The 13388-nt window shown below is 42.2% G+C and overlaps 7 protein-coding genes across 7 annotated transcripts; 5 read left to right on the top strand and 2 right to left on the bottom strand.

The window, feature by feature from the left end:
• Positions 1-1324: 1324 nt before the first annotated feature.
• Positions 1325-1948, top strand: C8R40DRAFT_1057573 (uncharacterized protein; the record flags this gene model as incomplete). Its single annotated transcript, XM_046225159.1, has 1 exon — positions 1325-1948. A coding segment is annotated over one exon (624 nt), but the record flags the coding sequence as incomplete, so codon positions are not given.
• Positions 1949-3403: 1455 nt separating this feature from the next.
• C8R40DRAFT_990175 (uncharacterized protein) lies at positions 3404-4126 on the top strand (the record flags this gene model as incomplete). The annotated part of the gene is made up of 2 exons (XM_046236721.1): positions 3404-3548; positions 3609-4126. Coding segments are annotated over 2 exons (663 nt in total), but the record flags the coding sequence as incomplete, so codon positions are not given.
• Positions 4127-5035: 909 nt separating this feature from the next.
• On the top strand, positions 5036-6181 carry C8R40DRAFT_1057559 (uncharacterized protein; the record flags this gene model as incomplete). Its single annotated transcript, XM_046225158.1, has 1 exon — positions 5036-6181. A coding segment is annotated over one exon (1146 nt), but the record flags the coding sequence as incomplete, so codon positions are not given.
• C8R40DRAFT_998836 (uncharacterized protein) lies at positions 6158-6835 on the top strand (the record flags this gene model as incomplete). The annotated part of the gene is made up of 2 exons (XM_046236804.1): positions 6158-6478; positions 6665-6835. Coding segments are annotated over 2 exons (492 nt in total), but the record flags the coding sequence as incomplete, so codon positions are not given.
• Positions 6836-8226: 1391 nt separating this feature from the next.
• Positions 8227-9180, bottom strand: C8R40DRAFT_1268207 (uncharacterized protein; the record flags this gene model as incomplete). Its single annotated transcript, XM_046233989.1, has 4 exons — positions 8773-9180; positions 8622-8710; positions 8554-8569; positions 8227-8450 (listed from the first exon to the last, which is right to left on the bottom strand). Exons 1-4 carry the CDS (start codon positions 8816-8818, stop codon positions 8227-8229), a joined length of 375 nt encoding a protein of 124 aa, XP_046081297.1. The 5' UTR covers positions 8819-9180.
• A 220-nt stretch (positions 9181-9400) lies between these two features.
• C8R40DRAFT_1127626 (uncharacterized protein) lies at positions 9401-10995 on the top strand. The gene is made up of 3 exons (XM_046229064.1): positions 9401-9644; positions 9714-10475; positions 10532-10995. The coding sequence occupies exons 1-3, from the start codon at positions 9532-9534 to the stop codon at positions 10557-10559; spliced, it is 903 nt and encodes a 300-aa protein (XP_046081296.1). The 5' UTR covers positions 9401-9531; the 3' UTR covers positions 10560-10995.
• Positions 10940-13110, bottom strand: C8R40DRAFT_1127624 (cellulase CEL7A). Its single transcript, XM_046229063.1, has 8 exons — positions 12963-13110; positions 12875-12911; positions 12625-12815; positions 12343-12575; positions 12183-12275; positions 11451-12125; positions 11209-11390; positions 10940-11155 (listed from the first exon to the last, which is right to left on the bottom strand). Exons 1-8 carry the CDS (start codon positions 13024-13026, stop codon positions 11065-11067), a joined length of 1566 nt encoding a protein of 521 aa, XP_046081295.1. The 5' UTR covers positions 13027-13110; the 3' UTR covers positions 10940-11064.
• Positions 13111-13388: the final 278 nt, after the last annotated feature.

Genomic DNA, 13388 nt, shown 5'->3' with positions numbered 1-13388 from the left:
TTGACTATCACTTTAGTTCATCAACATATCAGAACAATTTGGGTGTATCCTGTGGATCATACACTACCTTGAATCCATTGTTAATACTCGCTGTTGTTGCGTTGTGTCTTCTACATCATCTGGCATGCACTTTCCATGTACACTTGCTTCAATGGTACTTGAACTTGCTTCAGATGGATGTGTTTTGTTGAGAGCTTTCATGCCTATGTTAATTTGCATATTGTTGCTCATTGTCTGGTGCATTCTGTTGAATGTTACTTCCTTGTTGTATAGCAACCATTCTGCTATATTCATGTATCACAATTGGTCTGATAATGGTATCTTTTTCGTTGTTGTTGTACATTGGGGGTTTTGCAGCAGGAACCATATGTGTGTGTTCATTGTTTGTGCTTTACATAGAGTGCCACATGCTAGTGTGTATACCTTCAAACCATTCTATGGAGGGGGCCGTCTTGCAAAAAAAGTACCTAAACCATATCAATTGCTTTGTTCGACCTTCTCATCTTCACCTTCATTGGCCACAGGCTCTTATAATATTGCAACTGTATCCTCATCTACTTGTACTGCTGAAAGTGCTGCCTCTTCTCTCAATGACCCAATTGTTCCGCTTCCTGCAGATATTGATTCTCATTTCACCACCAGTTCACAATCTGTGGCCATTTGTCCTGAAACTTCTGCAAATACTATATGTCATCCTTTGCCTGATCATACTTGTGACTCCTCACTGTCATGGTCATTGTCATCAAAAACTGTGATCATGTCTCCATCTAATGTCAATGAAACAAGCTTGCCCCCATATGGTGAACATTTTGAGTTTACATTTAAAAGCAAGAATGCAGCTCTATTGACAAATGACTTATTGCCATTGTCTGAGTTACCTTTAAGCCCAGAGACTGACCCAATAGATAAATATATTGTATGCCATGCTGAAGATGATTTTCCTCCCGCACCTATTGCGCAATCCCAGATTCACAATGTAATTCAACAGTTTTGCAATGCATCCGATCCCACAATGTTTGAGGAGTCAGGTTGTGCAGTATGTGGTCAACTCGTCAAAAGTACTTCTTTGTCACCACTTAAGCACATCAAGTCAATGTTGCATATACTTGAGGCCTCAGGGGTAACCAGACTTCGAAGGTTGTCAAAATTGGATCCAATCAAAGAGATGCGTGGTCCCGTTATTGACACTAACTGCAGTAACAGAGTTTGCCATGAATGCCGTGCATCTATCCGCAAAGGTTTGGTCCCTAGATTTGCACTATGTCGTGGTTTATGGTTAGGTACGGTTCCACCTGAGTTACTGTGTCTCACATTCTATGAAAAAATGTTAATTGCAAGAGTACGGCATTCCAAATGTTTTGTACGTGTTCAGGTGGGCAGTTCCAATGGCAATGGGCATTGCAAGTTGGTCTCAAATGTGATTGCTTTTGAGAATCCAATTCCAAAAATATATGATGTACTACCACCTCCTAGAGATGAAATAGATGAGGTGCTTGCAGTCATGTTTTCAGGTAGCTGTAAACCTACTGATGATGATTATAAGAGGTCATTATTGTTTGTACGACGTAATGTGGTAGCAAATGCTCTCCAATTTCTTATACTCAACAGTTCTGAGTATGAGGATGTTACATTCTCAGAAGAGAATCTTGCTACTTATTCAGAGTTAAATCCCATTGTTTCTGTTGAATATTTCAAGAAAGGAAGCAATAGAAATGCTGCAGGTGTCAGTATTCATGATGATCTTGAAGACGATGGTTTAGATGATAATGGAGATTGTTTATTTACTGTACATGGCATTGTAGGTGAAGATATTAACCATAAAACTGCTGCTCAGCTTAGAGCCTTAGCAATTAAACATTTAGATGAAGAAGGAAAGTTTATGCGCACTACTCATGCTGCTCAACCTGAAAGTATCTGGAATAATCCTCATTTATATCCAAAAATGTTTCCTTGGCTATTTCCTTATGGTTTAGGAGGTATAGGCTCAACTACATTAAGTCTGATAAACCTGTCTGAAACTAACCATAAGCGACTTCTAATGATGTACCATGATAAACGTTTCCAGATGGATTTAGCATTTCCATTTGTAGCATTCAATCATGAACAGATTAAGTCTGCAACTACACAAAGCTACCTCCTGGCCAACACAAAAAAATTTGACAGTATCTCCACTCGCTTAATGTCAGTTAACAAAGATACACTTCAAGACTTGACCACTAGAATGGCAAATGGTGAATTTGTTAAACCATCAACTGATGCTGAAAAAGAATGTTTTTTACTGCTACGTGACCTAGAACTTGGTTCCAAAAAAACAAAGGGCTCTATCACAAGCAAAAAAAATATGCAACATGAGATATGGTCACTTATCACATTCATTGGGGGACCAACATGGTATTTCACAATTGCTCCTTGTGATCACAAGCACCCTATATGCATTTACTTTGCTGATACTCAGGAAAGATTCAATGTTCCCTTTCGAAATTCAGCCGAGCGTCGTTTGCTCTTGAGTAAAAATCCTGCTGCTGGTGCAAGGTTTTTTCATTTCATTGTGACTTTATTTTTGCAGATAATTGTTGGGACAACCTCACAGCCTGGTCTCTTTGGGCCAACATCAGCATATTACTGCACTGTGGAACAACAAGGACGTCTTACTTTGCATCTACATGGCATATTGTTTACAAATAAAAAACTATCACCCCTAGAGATAAAACAGAGGTTGATTGACCCACAATCAGATTTTCAGAAACGGCTCCTATTATATATTGATAGTGTCCGTGTTGGGGAGTTCCTTACTGGAACAAAAGCAGCTGTTCAGGATGATATCAGAAAGGCTGAAAAACTTGACTCTTATATAAGTCCTGAACTTACCCTTCCTATACCCCCACCCCCATTATGCAATTGCAATTTAACTGCGTGTATGGTATGTGATTCATATAAAAAGTGGCATCATACTTACTTGGCTACCATTGATGATTTACTTATGAAATCGAATCTACATGATTGTACTCGTGCTTTTTTTCCAGACGGCTCTATCAAAAATTTGGATAAATTTGCAATATCATGTATGAATAACAAGTATAAAAAATGTAAGGCACGATTTCCAAGACCTGTGTATCCTTTGTCCTCTGTTGATCCTGATACTGGACACATTCAGTTGAAGAAACTAGAACAGTGGTTGAATGATGTGTGTCCCCCCCTCACTTATCTTGTGCGCTGCAATACAGATGTTACTTCTCTAACATCAGGAACTGCTATAAAGGCTGTAGTATATTATGTAGCTGACTATATAACCAAAACATCACTCAAAACTCATGTTGTCTTTGATAGTATAAAAACTATATTTGAAAATAATACACAAATAATTCAGGGTCCACAGTCTCAGAAGAATAAGAGCCGTGCACTAATGACTAAAATGGTTAATCTATTAGCCACCAAGCTCGAGTTAGGTAGTCCTATGATATGTCTGTACCTTCTATGTAATCCTGATCACTATGGTAGCCATACTTTTATTCCCCTGTACTGGTCCACATTTGTAACTGAAGCCAGAAGTGCATGGCACTCTCATGAATCTGTTAATGACAACAAGGTGGTCCTGATTAAAAAGAAAGACACCATTGTTGGCTTGTCATCTACATTTGATTATACACATCGCCCTACACAGCATGAACATATCTACCTCTATGATTGGATTCGAAGATTCAAACGTGATAGGAAGAACTCAAAAGAAAGACTTTCAAAAGGACATGAACTAGATTGTGCAGATTCTGAAATACCTACTAAGGAGGATGAGAATTTACACAAAAACCAACTGGAATTTCTGAAAGGTCATCCCCTTGCAGCTTCACATCTTGTGAGAACACAAAGAAACTGGGAGAGTAATGTTCCCAATTTAATTGGAGGTGCTTTCCCAAGGCCTGACAAAGGTGATCGTGAATACTACTGTTCTGCAGTACTTACATTGTTCAAGCCTTGGCGTACAGGCAAAGATCTCAAATCTGAAAATCAAACATGGCATGAAGCCTTTCTAATCCATGTATTTGATGAGCAAGTCTCATTGTACATCAAAAACTTGAATCTGCGATATGAATGTCTTGATGCAAGGGATGATTATCGTTCGCAATTACAAGCTGGGAATCAGTCTTTGCTACCAACTCCTTTGCCATTTGATATATCGATGAATGGGGCTGGGGGTTTCAGCCCACAATACAATTCAGTTGATGACAATCACTTTTCTGAAGAGCATGATGAAGATAGCAATCTGGTCTTCTATAATGCAGATCAAGGTATGACAGCAGGCAAACACTTTTTGTCAAAGCAAAGATCAATGAGAATAATTAGAGATATATTAGTGTCTTGTGGTTGGACAAAAACCATTTCACTAGAATCAAACTCAGAAAGTGTGGGTTATATAGTCCCAGTTCCTTTATCCATTGTAAGGAGAAAGCCAGAAGAATGGAACATTGCAATTAAAACAATGAGACAAGAGCTACTTTTACGACGACGAGAAGAGTATGGGGCCCCTTCAGCACAAGATCCGAGCAAAGAAGATGAAAAAGACAACAAAAGTGGTAAGCAATCCTTTAAACCTAACTTAGTTGAGATTTGTGACAAATCTTATTTTGAAAAGCGGGGGTTTGAATATGGAAGTATTAAAAAAATTGTACTGAAAATCATAATAGATTTTTCATTGAATAAAGAGCAAGAAAGAGCATTCCGTATTGTGGCACAGCATTCTTCAGGATGCAGTCAAGCCCTTCACCTCTATATAGGAGGAATGGGAGGAACAGGCAAATCACAAGTCATCAAAGCCTTACTGCAATTTTTTGCTTTGCAAAAGAGGAGATATGCAATTGTAACTACTGCACCAACTGGCAATGCAGCTAATTTACTTGGTGGCTCAACTTATCATTTCTTACTTGGTTTCAATGGAAAAACAGAAGAAGCACCTCTTTCCACAATGACAGAGGTTTGTTCAAGGTTAGAGGGCATTGAGTACATTGTACTTGATGAAGTATCTATGTTGGATTGTGTGGACATGTACAGAATCTCTGAGCGTTTAGCTAAGGTTAAAAACAAGGCCCAAGATGCATTTGGCTCAATTAGTATGATTTTTGCTGGTGACTTTGCTCAATTGCCACCCATTGGGGGAGAGACTGTTTCATTATATACACATACAGCTGGAAAAATTGCAACAACTCTAAGAGGCAATTATGCAGCAATAGGTAAAGCTCTATGGCATCAAGTTACACATGTGGTAATATTACGAAAAAACATGCGAAATCAAGGTGAATCTAATGAAGACAAAAAATTCAGAAAGGCACTAGAAAATATGAGATACAAAGCATGTACCACTGATGATATACGGTTTCTGAATACTTTGGTATCATCTCCAAAAACAGGGAGACACTACATAGGTGCAAGACCCTGGCGCGATGCTCCCATTATTGTTGGTGAAAACAAACAAAAAGATGAAATTAACCGCTTAGGCTGTATACGATTTGCAAGTGACACAAAACAACAGCTTACAGATTTCTACAGTGATGACTGTATAACATCAAAATCTGATAGTAATAAGCTTGAAAAAACCTCCTTCAAACGTTCTAAGAGCTCCAAGATAAATTCAATATCCCGAGATCTTCAAGATATCCTATGGGATCTCCCACCCTCTGCACATGAATATCATGCACCAGCTGTCCTTTCAATTTGCAGAGGGATGCCAGTCATAGTTCGACACAATGTTGCAACAGAACTCAATGTTACTAAAGGGCAACGGGGCATTGTGTATACTTGGCATGCTTCAACAGGAAAGTTTGGACAGCCAGTCCTTGATGTGCTCTTTGTTTTGCTTACAGATCCACCCAACCCAGTACAAATCGAAGGGTTGCCTTTGAATGTTGTGCCCCTTACGCGCCGTAAAAGTTCTGGTTATCTTTACTTACCAGATGATAGTAAAATCTACACATCAAGATTTCAAGTGGATGTTCTGCCTGGGTTTGCTTTAACTGCTCATGCTTCACAAGGTCAAAGCTTAGAGCCTAATGCAACAGATTTGAATACATTTAATGATCATCATGCATATTATACTGCATTGTCTAGAAGCCGCTCCGCAAAAAATACCATCATATTGCAAGGTTTTGATTCTAAACACATTACAGGTGGTGCTTCCGGTTCATTAAGAAAAGAATTTAGAGAGCTTGAGCTCCTTGATGAAATAAGCAGACTCCGTTTTGAAGGAAAGTTAGGTGAGACTGTGCATGGCACCACCAGAACAGTTCTCATTGAAAGTTTTCTTGCTCTCAAAAGTAAAACATATATGCCTGGAAATTTACATTCCGCAATTCGTTGGTCAGACAAGGATCCATATGTTCCTGAATCTCTCTCTTATATTGGTTGGACTGTTATAGACAAAAAGAACTGGAAGAATTTGATGCAGAACCAAGATCAACAAAGCACAAATATACCTGCTAAGTCGAAAGCAGTGGCTGAACTAAATATCAGCCCAGTAAATCATAATGCCATTCTCAATCATACAAATACCTGCAAAAGAAAACGATCTTCTGAAGATTTGCCTACATTATTGCCTGGTCCCAAGAGGCCAAAAACAAAGGTTACCCCTTTATCCTCTCCTAATAAGTACAAGCCTGTCAAAAAAGCCATTAGTCAGTGTAACAATAAAGCATCACTTAAATATGGTTCTAATCCTGACAACAACACAGTGCAAAAGGACAACAATACCTGTAATTTGAGAGACAGTATTCAGCGACCTTTGCAATTAGTATGGTCAAATAACAGTTGTGCATTTGATTCCATCTTTACAATCATCAGACATATTTGGCTTGAAAACTCTTTTGATGTTGAACAATACACATATCTTCCTACACTATTTGCTCAATTTCAACTAAATGTTTCTGGTGCTTTGTCATTTGAAGAAATTAGGGATGGCTTCCGAAGATCTGTCCAACATCTAGATGGTCTACGATGGGGTCAATATTGTGCAACAATGGATGCTTTGATTCAATTACTGTACTTGCATAGGCCATGCATGCAATTAGAATTGATTTGCGAACAGGGTCACATTTCAAGTAGAATACCCAGGGCACCACCTGCTGCACATTTTATGGGACCATTCCAAACACCACCACAGTCTACAGAGTGTTGGTTGAATACCTTGCCTGCGCACTCATGGGGAACACCTTGTTTGGTATGCAACTCTCCTTTGTATAAGACATTCAAGATGTTACAATCTCCACCAATCCTTGCTTTTACTCTAGATGGCATTGACCAGTGTGATATGACGGTCTGTATCACTGTCACTATTGCCAATGAACAAGTGAAATACAAGCTTCGGGGTGTATGTTACTTTAGTGCAAATGATGGTCATTTTGTATCAAGGGTGGTCAACTCCAGTGGCAATATATTTTTTCATGATGGAATGGCCAATGATGGCTTTGCTCTTCTTGAGTTCGATGATATACAAACTGTCAATTTAAGCATAAGTAGACCAGGCTACATACCATCGGCTGTAATATATGCCAAATGTTGATGAGTATGGGGATCGATTTTACAGCATGATTCATCTGCCAAACCTGCATATTCGGCTAGGGGATGAGGGCAGATCCCAGTAGATCCCGGGGCTGGAAGCACCGAAAGCAACATGCTCTGGGTACTTTCACTGCTGGGAAGTGCTCTCAAGTGCTTTCAGACCCTTAGCCGAAAATACGAGTTTTGGACATGTTGCTTCTAAATTTGATCCCCTTGCTTCTAACCTAGCCCTAACTTCTGAGTCAAATATAATCTAATTCGGAATAACAACTCCCGAGATTTACGGGATAATGCAAGGCACTGAAATGGTTCTTCTCTTCTTTATCTAATTACTAGCAACTCATGGTGCCTTGCAAATCCCTGTAATAACAACCGAATAACATTTTTGAATTTTACAGCATGCATACAGCTGATAAATAAACAGCATCGAGTTCTTCAATTCAGCCTCGATATCGTTCTCAGACTCTTTGCTCACAAACACTCCAACGGTTCATTTGTCTCTTTACCCACCGTGTATTCTTGATTGCAAGAACTTCGGATATCCCGGTGGTATGCTTCATATAGTTTGGACCTCTGAATGTACCCTGATTTCGTGCAGATCCATCATGGATATCACAGGCTCTTTAACTCATGACACTATAGGTGGTATGTGTGATATACATGTTACCATTTGTCTTACCCTGATCATTTTTGGTTGAAGTTCCCGAAGACATTGTCCGGGAGATCCTCATTGCTCGCGTTTCTCTGTCTCTTACTTTTGTATTTGACCCGACCACCATTCCACCTGTCGATGAACAATCCCTTGTCATATACGACAGACACCACCGTGACCGCATAGATGAACACAAGAACCTTGTACAGCTTCTGACCGTATGCCGCTGCTTTGCTTTGCTGTTGCCACCCCTTATCTACCAAAGGATAAAAGTGCTCAGTCCTGCTCGGGCTTTGAGCCTCTACGCCATGATGACCAAGGAGGTTATCTCAGGTGCTTTTGCGACCCATATTATTCACCTCGAGTTCCAGTTTCCTACAGAAGGGGGGTCAACACTTGAAACTATGGCTGGTATACTTGCACATACATCATCAGTCACAACAGTAGCACTATCATATCCACTATACGACAACCTCTTCATCGTTCCCATCACTCGTTTCGTCCGCTCCTCTCTCCCTGGGAATGTCAAGACATTGATGTTGCGACTTCAAATTGATGATGGTGATTTGGATATCGACCTGTTGACAGCTTTGCTCGATTCCCGGCCCTGGTCTCATTCCACATGGTGTACCTTTTTCGCCTCTATTCCGCATGTATCAAAATTTATTCTCCAAACGACTCAGTATATTGTCTGGCCTCCTTTCCACACAATGGAGCACTATATTCTACGACGTTGGTTGTCTAATTGTTCTTCATCCTTGACCACAGTTGAACTTTTGTATGGCCACGGCCTTTTGGAGGTACCTATTGATATTGTTCTACAGGATCATCTCAATGTTCCTGCTGGAAATGGGCTTTCAATGATCGATCTTGATATTCTTCCACCCGTAGTCTGTAGCCGTTATCTTTTTGATGGTAGAGTTTGGGGCAAGGACTGTGCAGCTCTTCCAGGTATGATACCTTTGCTTAGAATATTTCCTTGGGATGTAGAGCATATCACTTTTAACTAAAGTTACTTGTTGTTGCTATTCTCAATGACTTCTTGCTGCTATTTTGAATTGAGGACTCGTATCTGCCACGCGCGAAGCGCGATGGCCCACTTCCGCACGTCCTTATGAGGATGCTATAAGGCGTTGAGGCTGAAGGAGCACTGAGCACTACTGAGTACGAATTTTAGCCCTGTGCATAGCAGACCAGAACAAACCTCGGCTTTTTGCGGATGTCGCCCCTTGAGCCAACATTCCGCGGAGAATGTCTCTCTGTATCAAATACGGATTTGACTTCCGCGGAAGGTACATAAATATGTCATTATATTCTCGAGCTTCAGCCACTAGACAATGTCTCCAATCCTTCCTCTCCATATCATTCGCGCCATTTTTGAACACACGGCCAGGTATAATATTCAAGCCGCTACACGACTTGTCCAAGTCTCCCATTTGGTCCAGCACTGGTGAGTAGCCGGTCGTTGACGGGACAAGCCTTACTCTCTTCATCACATTTTATTCCTGGCATGGCACAGGACTGATCCAATCCTATATGCGAACGTGGTTCTTCTAAGAGAGAGGTCCCGGAAAGCCTTCTTGAGGACCGCAAGATCCTCTAAACGGGCTCTCCTATCAGCAACAGTCCACTCGCTCTGCCTTTCGTTCGATCCAAAAGATGACTGTGTCCCAAACATCCTTTTGGCATGCCCTAGAATTGTCGACATAACGATATACACAGTTCAAAGCAAGTCCTTGAATGAGGTCGAACTTCAGATCGCTTCTTGGAATTTCGAGAAGTTACTGGGGGCTCTAAACCGCTTGCGTCCACGTCAAGTTCAAATCCAATTGGGCGCATTATCTACTGCGCACGCTCGGATTTCACAATTTCGCCATTATTTCTTTCTATCCACCACACATCTCATGATCATGGATAGTTGGGAGTATTGGGGTTGGTTCGACTTCGCAATGCTTCCTTCTCTTACCCATCTTTCGCTGAACCTCAGAATCCATTCCCTACCCTTGGAATCTATCAAGCATGCATTGGAATTTATTCGCGACGTTTTGGGGCGCTGTACAAGGCTCAGGTTATGTATCGTCCGAATATCGTCGCTTGGACCCCTCGAGGTATCAGAAGAATCTGTTCAGAGCATCCATCCGTTGATTCGGGACCAAAGACTCGTGTTCCTATATGACACGGAACATCTGTTTAGGAGCCAGGGCGTAGAAATGACCCGAGATACGTCGATTTGGGAACAAGCAGGGGATATTTACAATGAACGGGATAAGGCAAATACGAAGTAATAAATCCTTTCGCCCATATTTGTTTCATAATGTTGATTCTCCTACAATACAGCCCCAAATTCATGCCATCTGCGGTGTAGAAAAATCCTCAAGGTTCGGAGGAGTCACTGAGGCGTTTTATCTGGCCCTGCGGGGTTTGCAGAAAGTCCGCGGAGATCCGGTTCAGCGTAAAGCTGTCAAAACCTTTGCGGCGTGAAAAGTTGTGAGAGGTAGTAGGACACTCGGAGTAGGACTAGATAAAGGAGAGGGTATTGTGTACATTAATACAGCTTGCACATCAAGCATCAAATATCAAAATGCATCAGGCATGGTCCAAATTCTTCGTGGAATATGCAATCGCATCCTGAGCAGCGAAAATATAAAATAGCCGAGCGGGTTCTGGTCGACTTCCCCATCTGGATGGAGGACTTGAAGGTCTATCAGTATGAGGTCTAGGGTCTATTCGAGACGAAGACATAGATGGAAGTCAAAACGCATTTCAATTGGGTATTTTGTAGTATTACACGGAAAATATTTATCCTTGTATTGATCGACCCTTTATTAACACCTCATAAAATGCCCGCTTCGGGTATTACATGAAATGACTCAAGGCAAACATTGGCTGTAATAGACGCTAGACTCTGTGCAAGTAGAACCAGACGCGCATATTGTTGGCCCACTGTACCCGGTACCGCCACTAGAAAGGCGATGTCAAGCACCCGACGGATATGAAAGATATCTCAAGCTTACCATTGACCGTATACAGATTGTGTAGCGCCAGGAGCGCTGCTAGTGGATGTAGCAGAGGAAGTACTGGAGGACCCGCTCCCAGTTCCCGTTCCAGTTCCCGTAGAACCCGTAGAACTAAACGTGGAACCAATGGGACCGACCTTAATGTTGGAGTAGATGACTTGGGCATTGGGGGATTGGGCCTGCATTAAGAGATCCACGGTCAAAGGATCTTCAAATCAAGGACACACGACGAAACTCACCTCGACAGTTGCTGGGACACCAGAGCTCGTTGCGCAAGAACCACGGAAGTCTCCGGGAGAGGTACCATCGGTGGGGTAGGTGCTGTCTAACCACAGCATGTTCACAGCGTAATCGTCCCAGATACTAAGGACCAAGGTCATGCCGTCAGCCAAAGAGGTTCCCATTCCGGTAAGTCCACCCTTTTGGTCAAAGGTATCGGTATCGCCAAAAGCGGTCTTTTGCTCTTCACAAAAGTCAGCAGTGATCTCGTTGGTGGTAGTGATTCCAGGAATGTTTGTTTCAGAGTTTTGGATGACGACGCCATTTTGAACATACAGACGACGAATTGCAGAAAGTGTACCGGTGGTCTCGTTGTTGGAGGAGACGAATTGGGTAACAACGGTGAAGGGCTTCGTGGTGTCGACAGTCATTCCTGGCCCGTAGAAAGTGGTGTCTCCAAGACGGTAAGAGTTGAAGTCGCATCCAGCCTGATCACAAACTCCGGCGGTAGAGTTGGGAGAAGAGCAGGTGGTACCAGTGCAAGAGGTCTGTTCAGTGACCGTGCAAGGATGAGGGGTGACAGCTGCACTGATGGAATTGGCTTCCCAGATATCCATCTCCGCACAACAGCTTCCCGTTGATCCAGTTCCTGTGTTGGGACTGTTACTAGCGGGAGTCCAGTCGTCAATGTTAGCCTAAAGTTCGAAAATGTCAGGAAGTTTTGAAAACCAATCAAGAGAGAGGAAACACACCAGTCCATCAATGAATTTGATGTCATGGGGGCACTGAGAGTCGCAGTATCCAGTTCCGAAATTGGCTCCAGCCTTGTTGGTCGGGAAACGGGACTATTGCATTCATTTTACCACTTTGAGTGAAATGTGGAATTGATAATGTAGAGATTTGGACACTTACCACACCACCATCTGCGTCCATTTGGGAGAAATAGACTGCACCGTTGAGACCGCAAGGAAGCTGAGAGACGTCAACGTCGAATGTGAACTCCTGGTTGACAAGTTTGAACTGTTGGTACTCGGTGGTGCTTCCGGGGGCCATTAGGTAGAGGCGAGAACCGACGTTCTTTTGAGCAGACTGAGTGACAAACTTGAGAGTGAGAGCACTTCCGCTGGTAGTGACACCGTAAGTGCCTGTCAAAGCTCGTCAGAGGTTGATCGCAATAATCCTGAGCAGCTATACCAGAGTAATCTCCACCATCAAGAGCGCAATTCGCAGCGCAAGTAGTCGGATCAGGACAGAGTGTTGCATCCCAGGTATTTCCGGTGTAACAGTTAGTCGCCGAGTTGACGTCATGAAGCCAGCGCCAGTTGGCATCAAGCACGACCGCGGAATTTTGAGTGGTGCAACTACCAGAGGCCGTACATTGCTGCCTGTATTACATTGAGTAGTTGAGTTGGCTTGCCATTGAGATCGACATGTGTCAACATACCAGGTAAGAGGCGGATGAGTTTCCGTCGTTAGTGTTCCTGGTGTACAACATTAGTGAATGTTGCATGAAGTCAAATTGGTTGAATTACCGGCTTGTTGGCCATACGCAACGGCGAGGAAAGTGAAGGAGATAAGAGCTGCAGAGCGGAACATTGTGAAAGCCAAGACAGTTGTTGAGGACCGATGAGGAACATTTTCATGGACAGTACTTTCTTATATACTACATGGACATAGATCATCAGAAACAAACAACGACAGTACTGGACGAATTTCTCCGGTGACAAGAACAGCGATACAATAAACCCGCATATTTTCCGGATTGTATACGAGTCTCGAAGACAGAGTAGATGCTGTTGGAGAGGCGAGGTATATTGTTTGATTGAGCAACACATCTGGCTCGGGGAATCATCGCTATTTCGAGAGGCACGGCGTTTTTGAGCTTTGAAAACAGACGTTGGGACAGCATGTTACAGAAATGGATTTGATGCGTTGTCTATTCCGAAGTTATTTCTTCG

The sequence above is a fragment of the Lentinula edodes genome (genome assembly GCF_021015755.1).
Source record: "Lentinula edodes strain Le(Bin) 0899 ss11 chromosome Unknown C8R40scaffold_47, whole genome shotgun sequence".
Lineage (NCBI taxonomy): Eukaryota > Fungi > Basidiomycota > Agaricomycetes > Agaricales > Omphalotaceae > Lentinula > Lentinula edodes.
Note: the sequence above shows the minus strand (reverse complement) of the source record. Positions and strands in the feature narration are given on the sequence as shown.

Coding starts and splice junctions, on each gene's coding strand:
- C8R40DRAFT_1127626 (XM_046229064.1), top strand. CDS start 9,532: ATGTCTCCAATCCTTCCTCTCCATATCATTCGCGCCATTTTTGAACAC. Junction 9,645..9,713: donor TCCCATTTGGTCCAGCACTG/GTGAGTAGCCGG, acceptor GGCATGGCACAG/GACTGATCCAATCCTATATG. Junction 10,476..10,531: donor CGGGATAAGGCAAATACGAA/GTAATAAATCCT, acceptor CCTACAATACAG/CCCCAAATTCATGCCATCTG.
- C8R40DRAFT_1127624 (XM_046229063.1), bottom strand. CDS start 13,026: ATGTTCCGCTCTGCAGCTCTTATCTCCTTCACTTTCCTCGCCGTTGCG. Junction 12,816..12,874: donor ACTCATCCGCCTCTTACCTG/GTATGTTGACAC, acceptor AATGTAATACAG/GCAGCAATGTACGGCCTCTG. Junction 12,126..12,182: donor TCAAATTCATTGATGGACTG/GTGTGTTTCCTC, acceptor TTCGAACTTTAG/GCTAACATTGACGACTGGAC.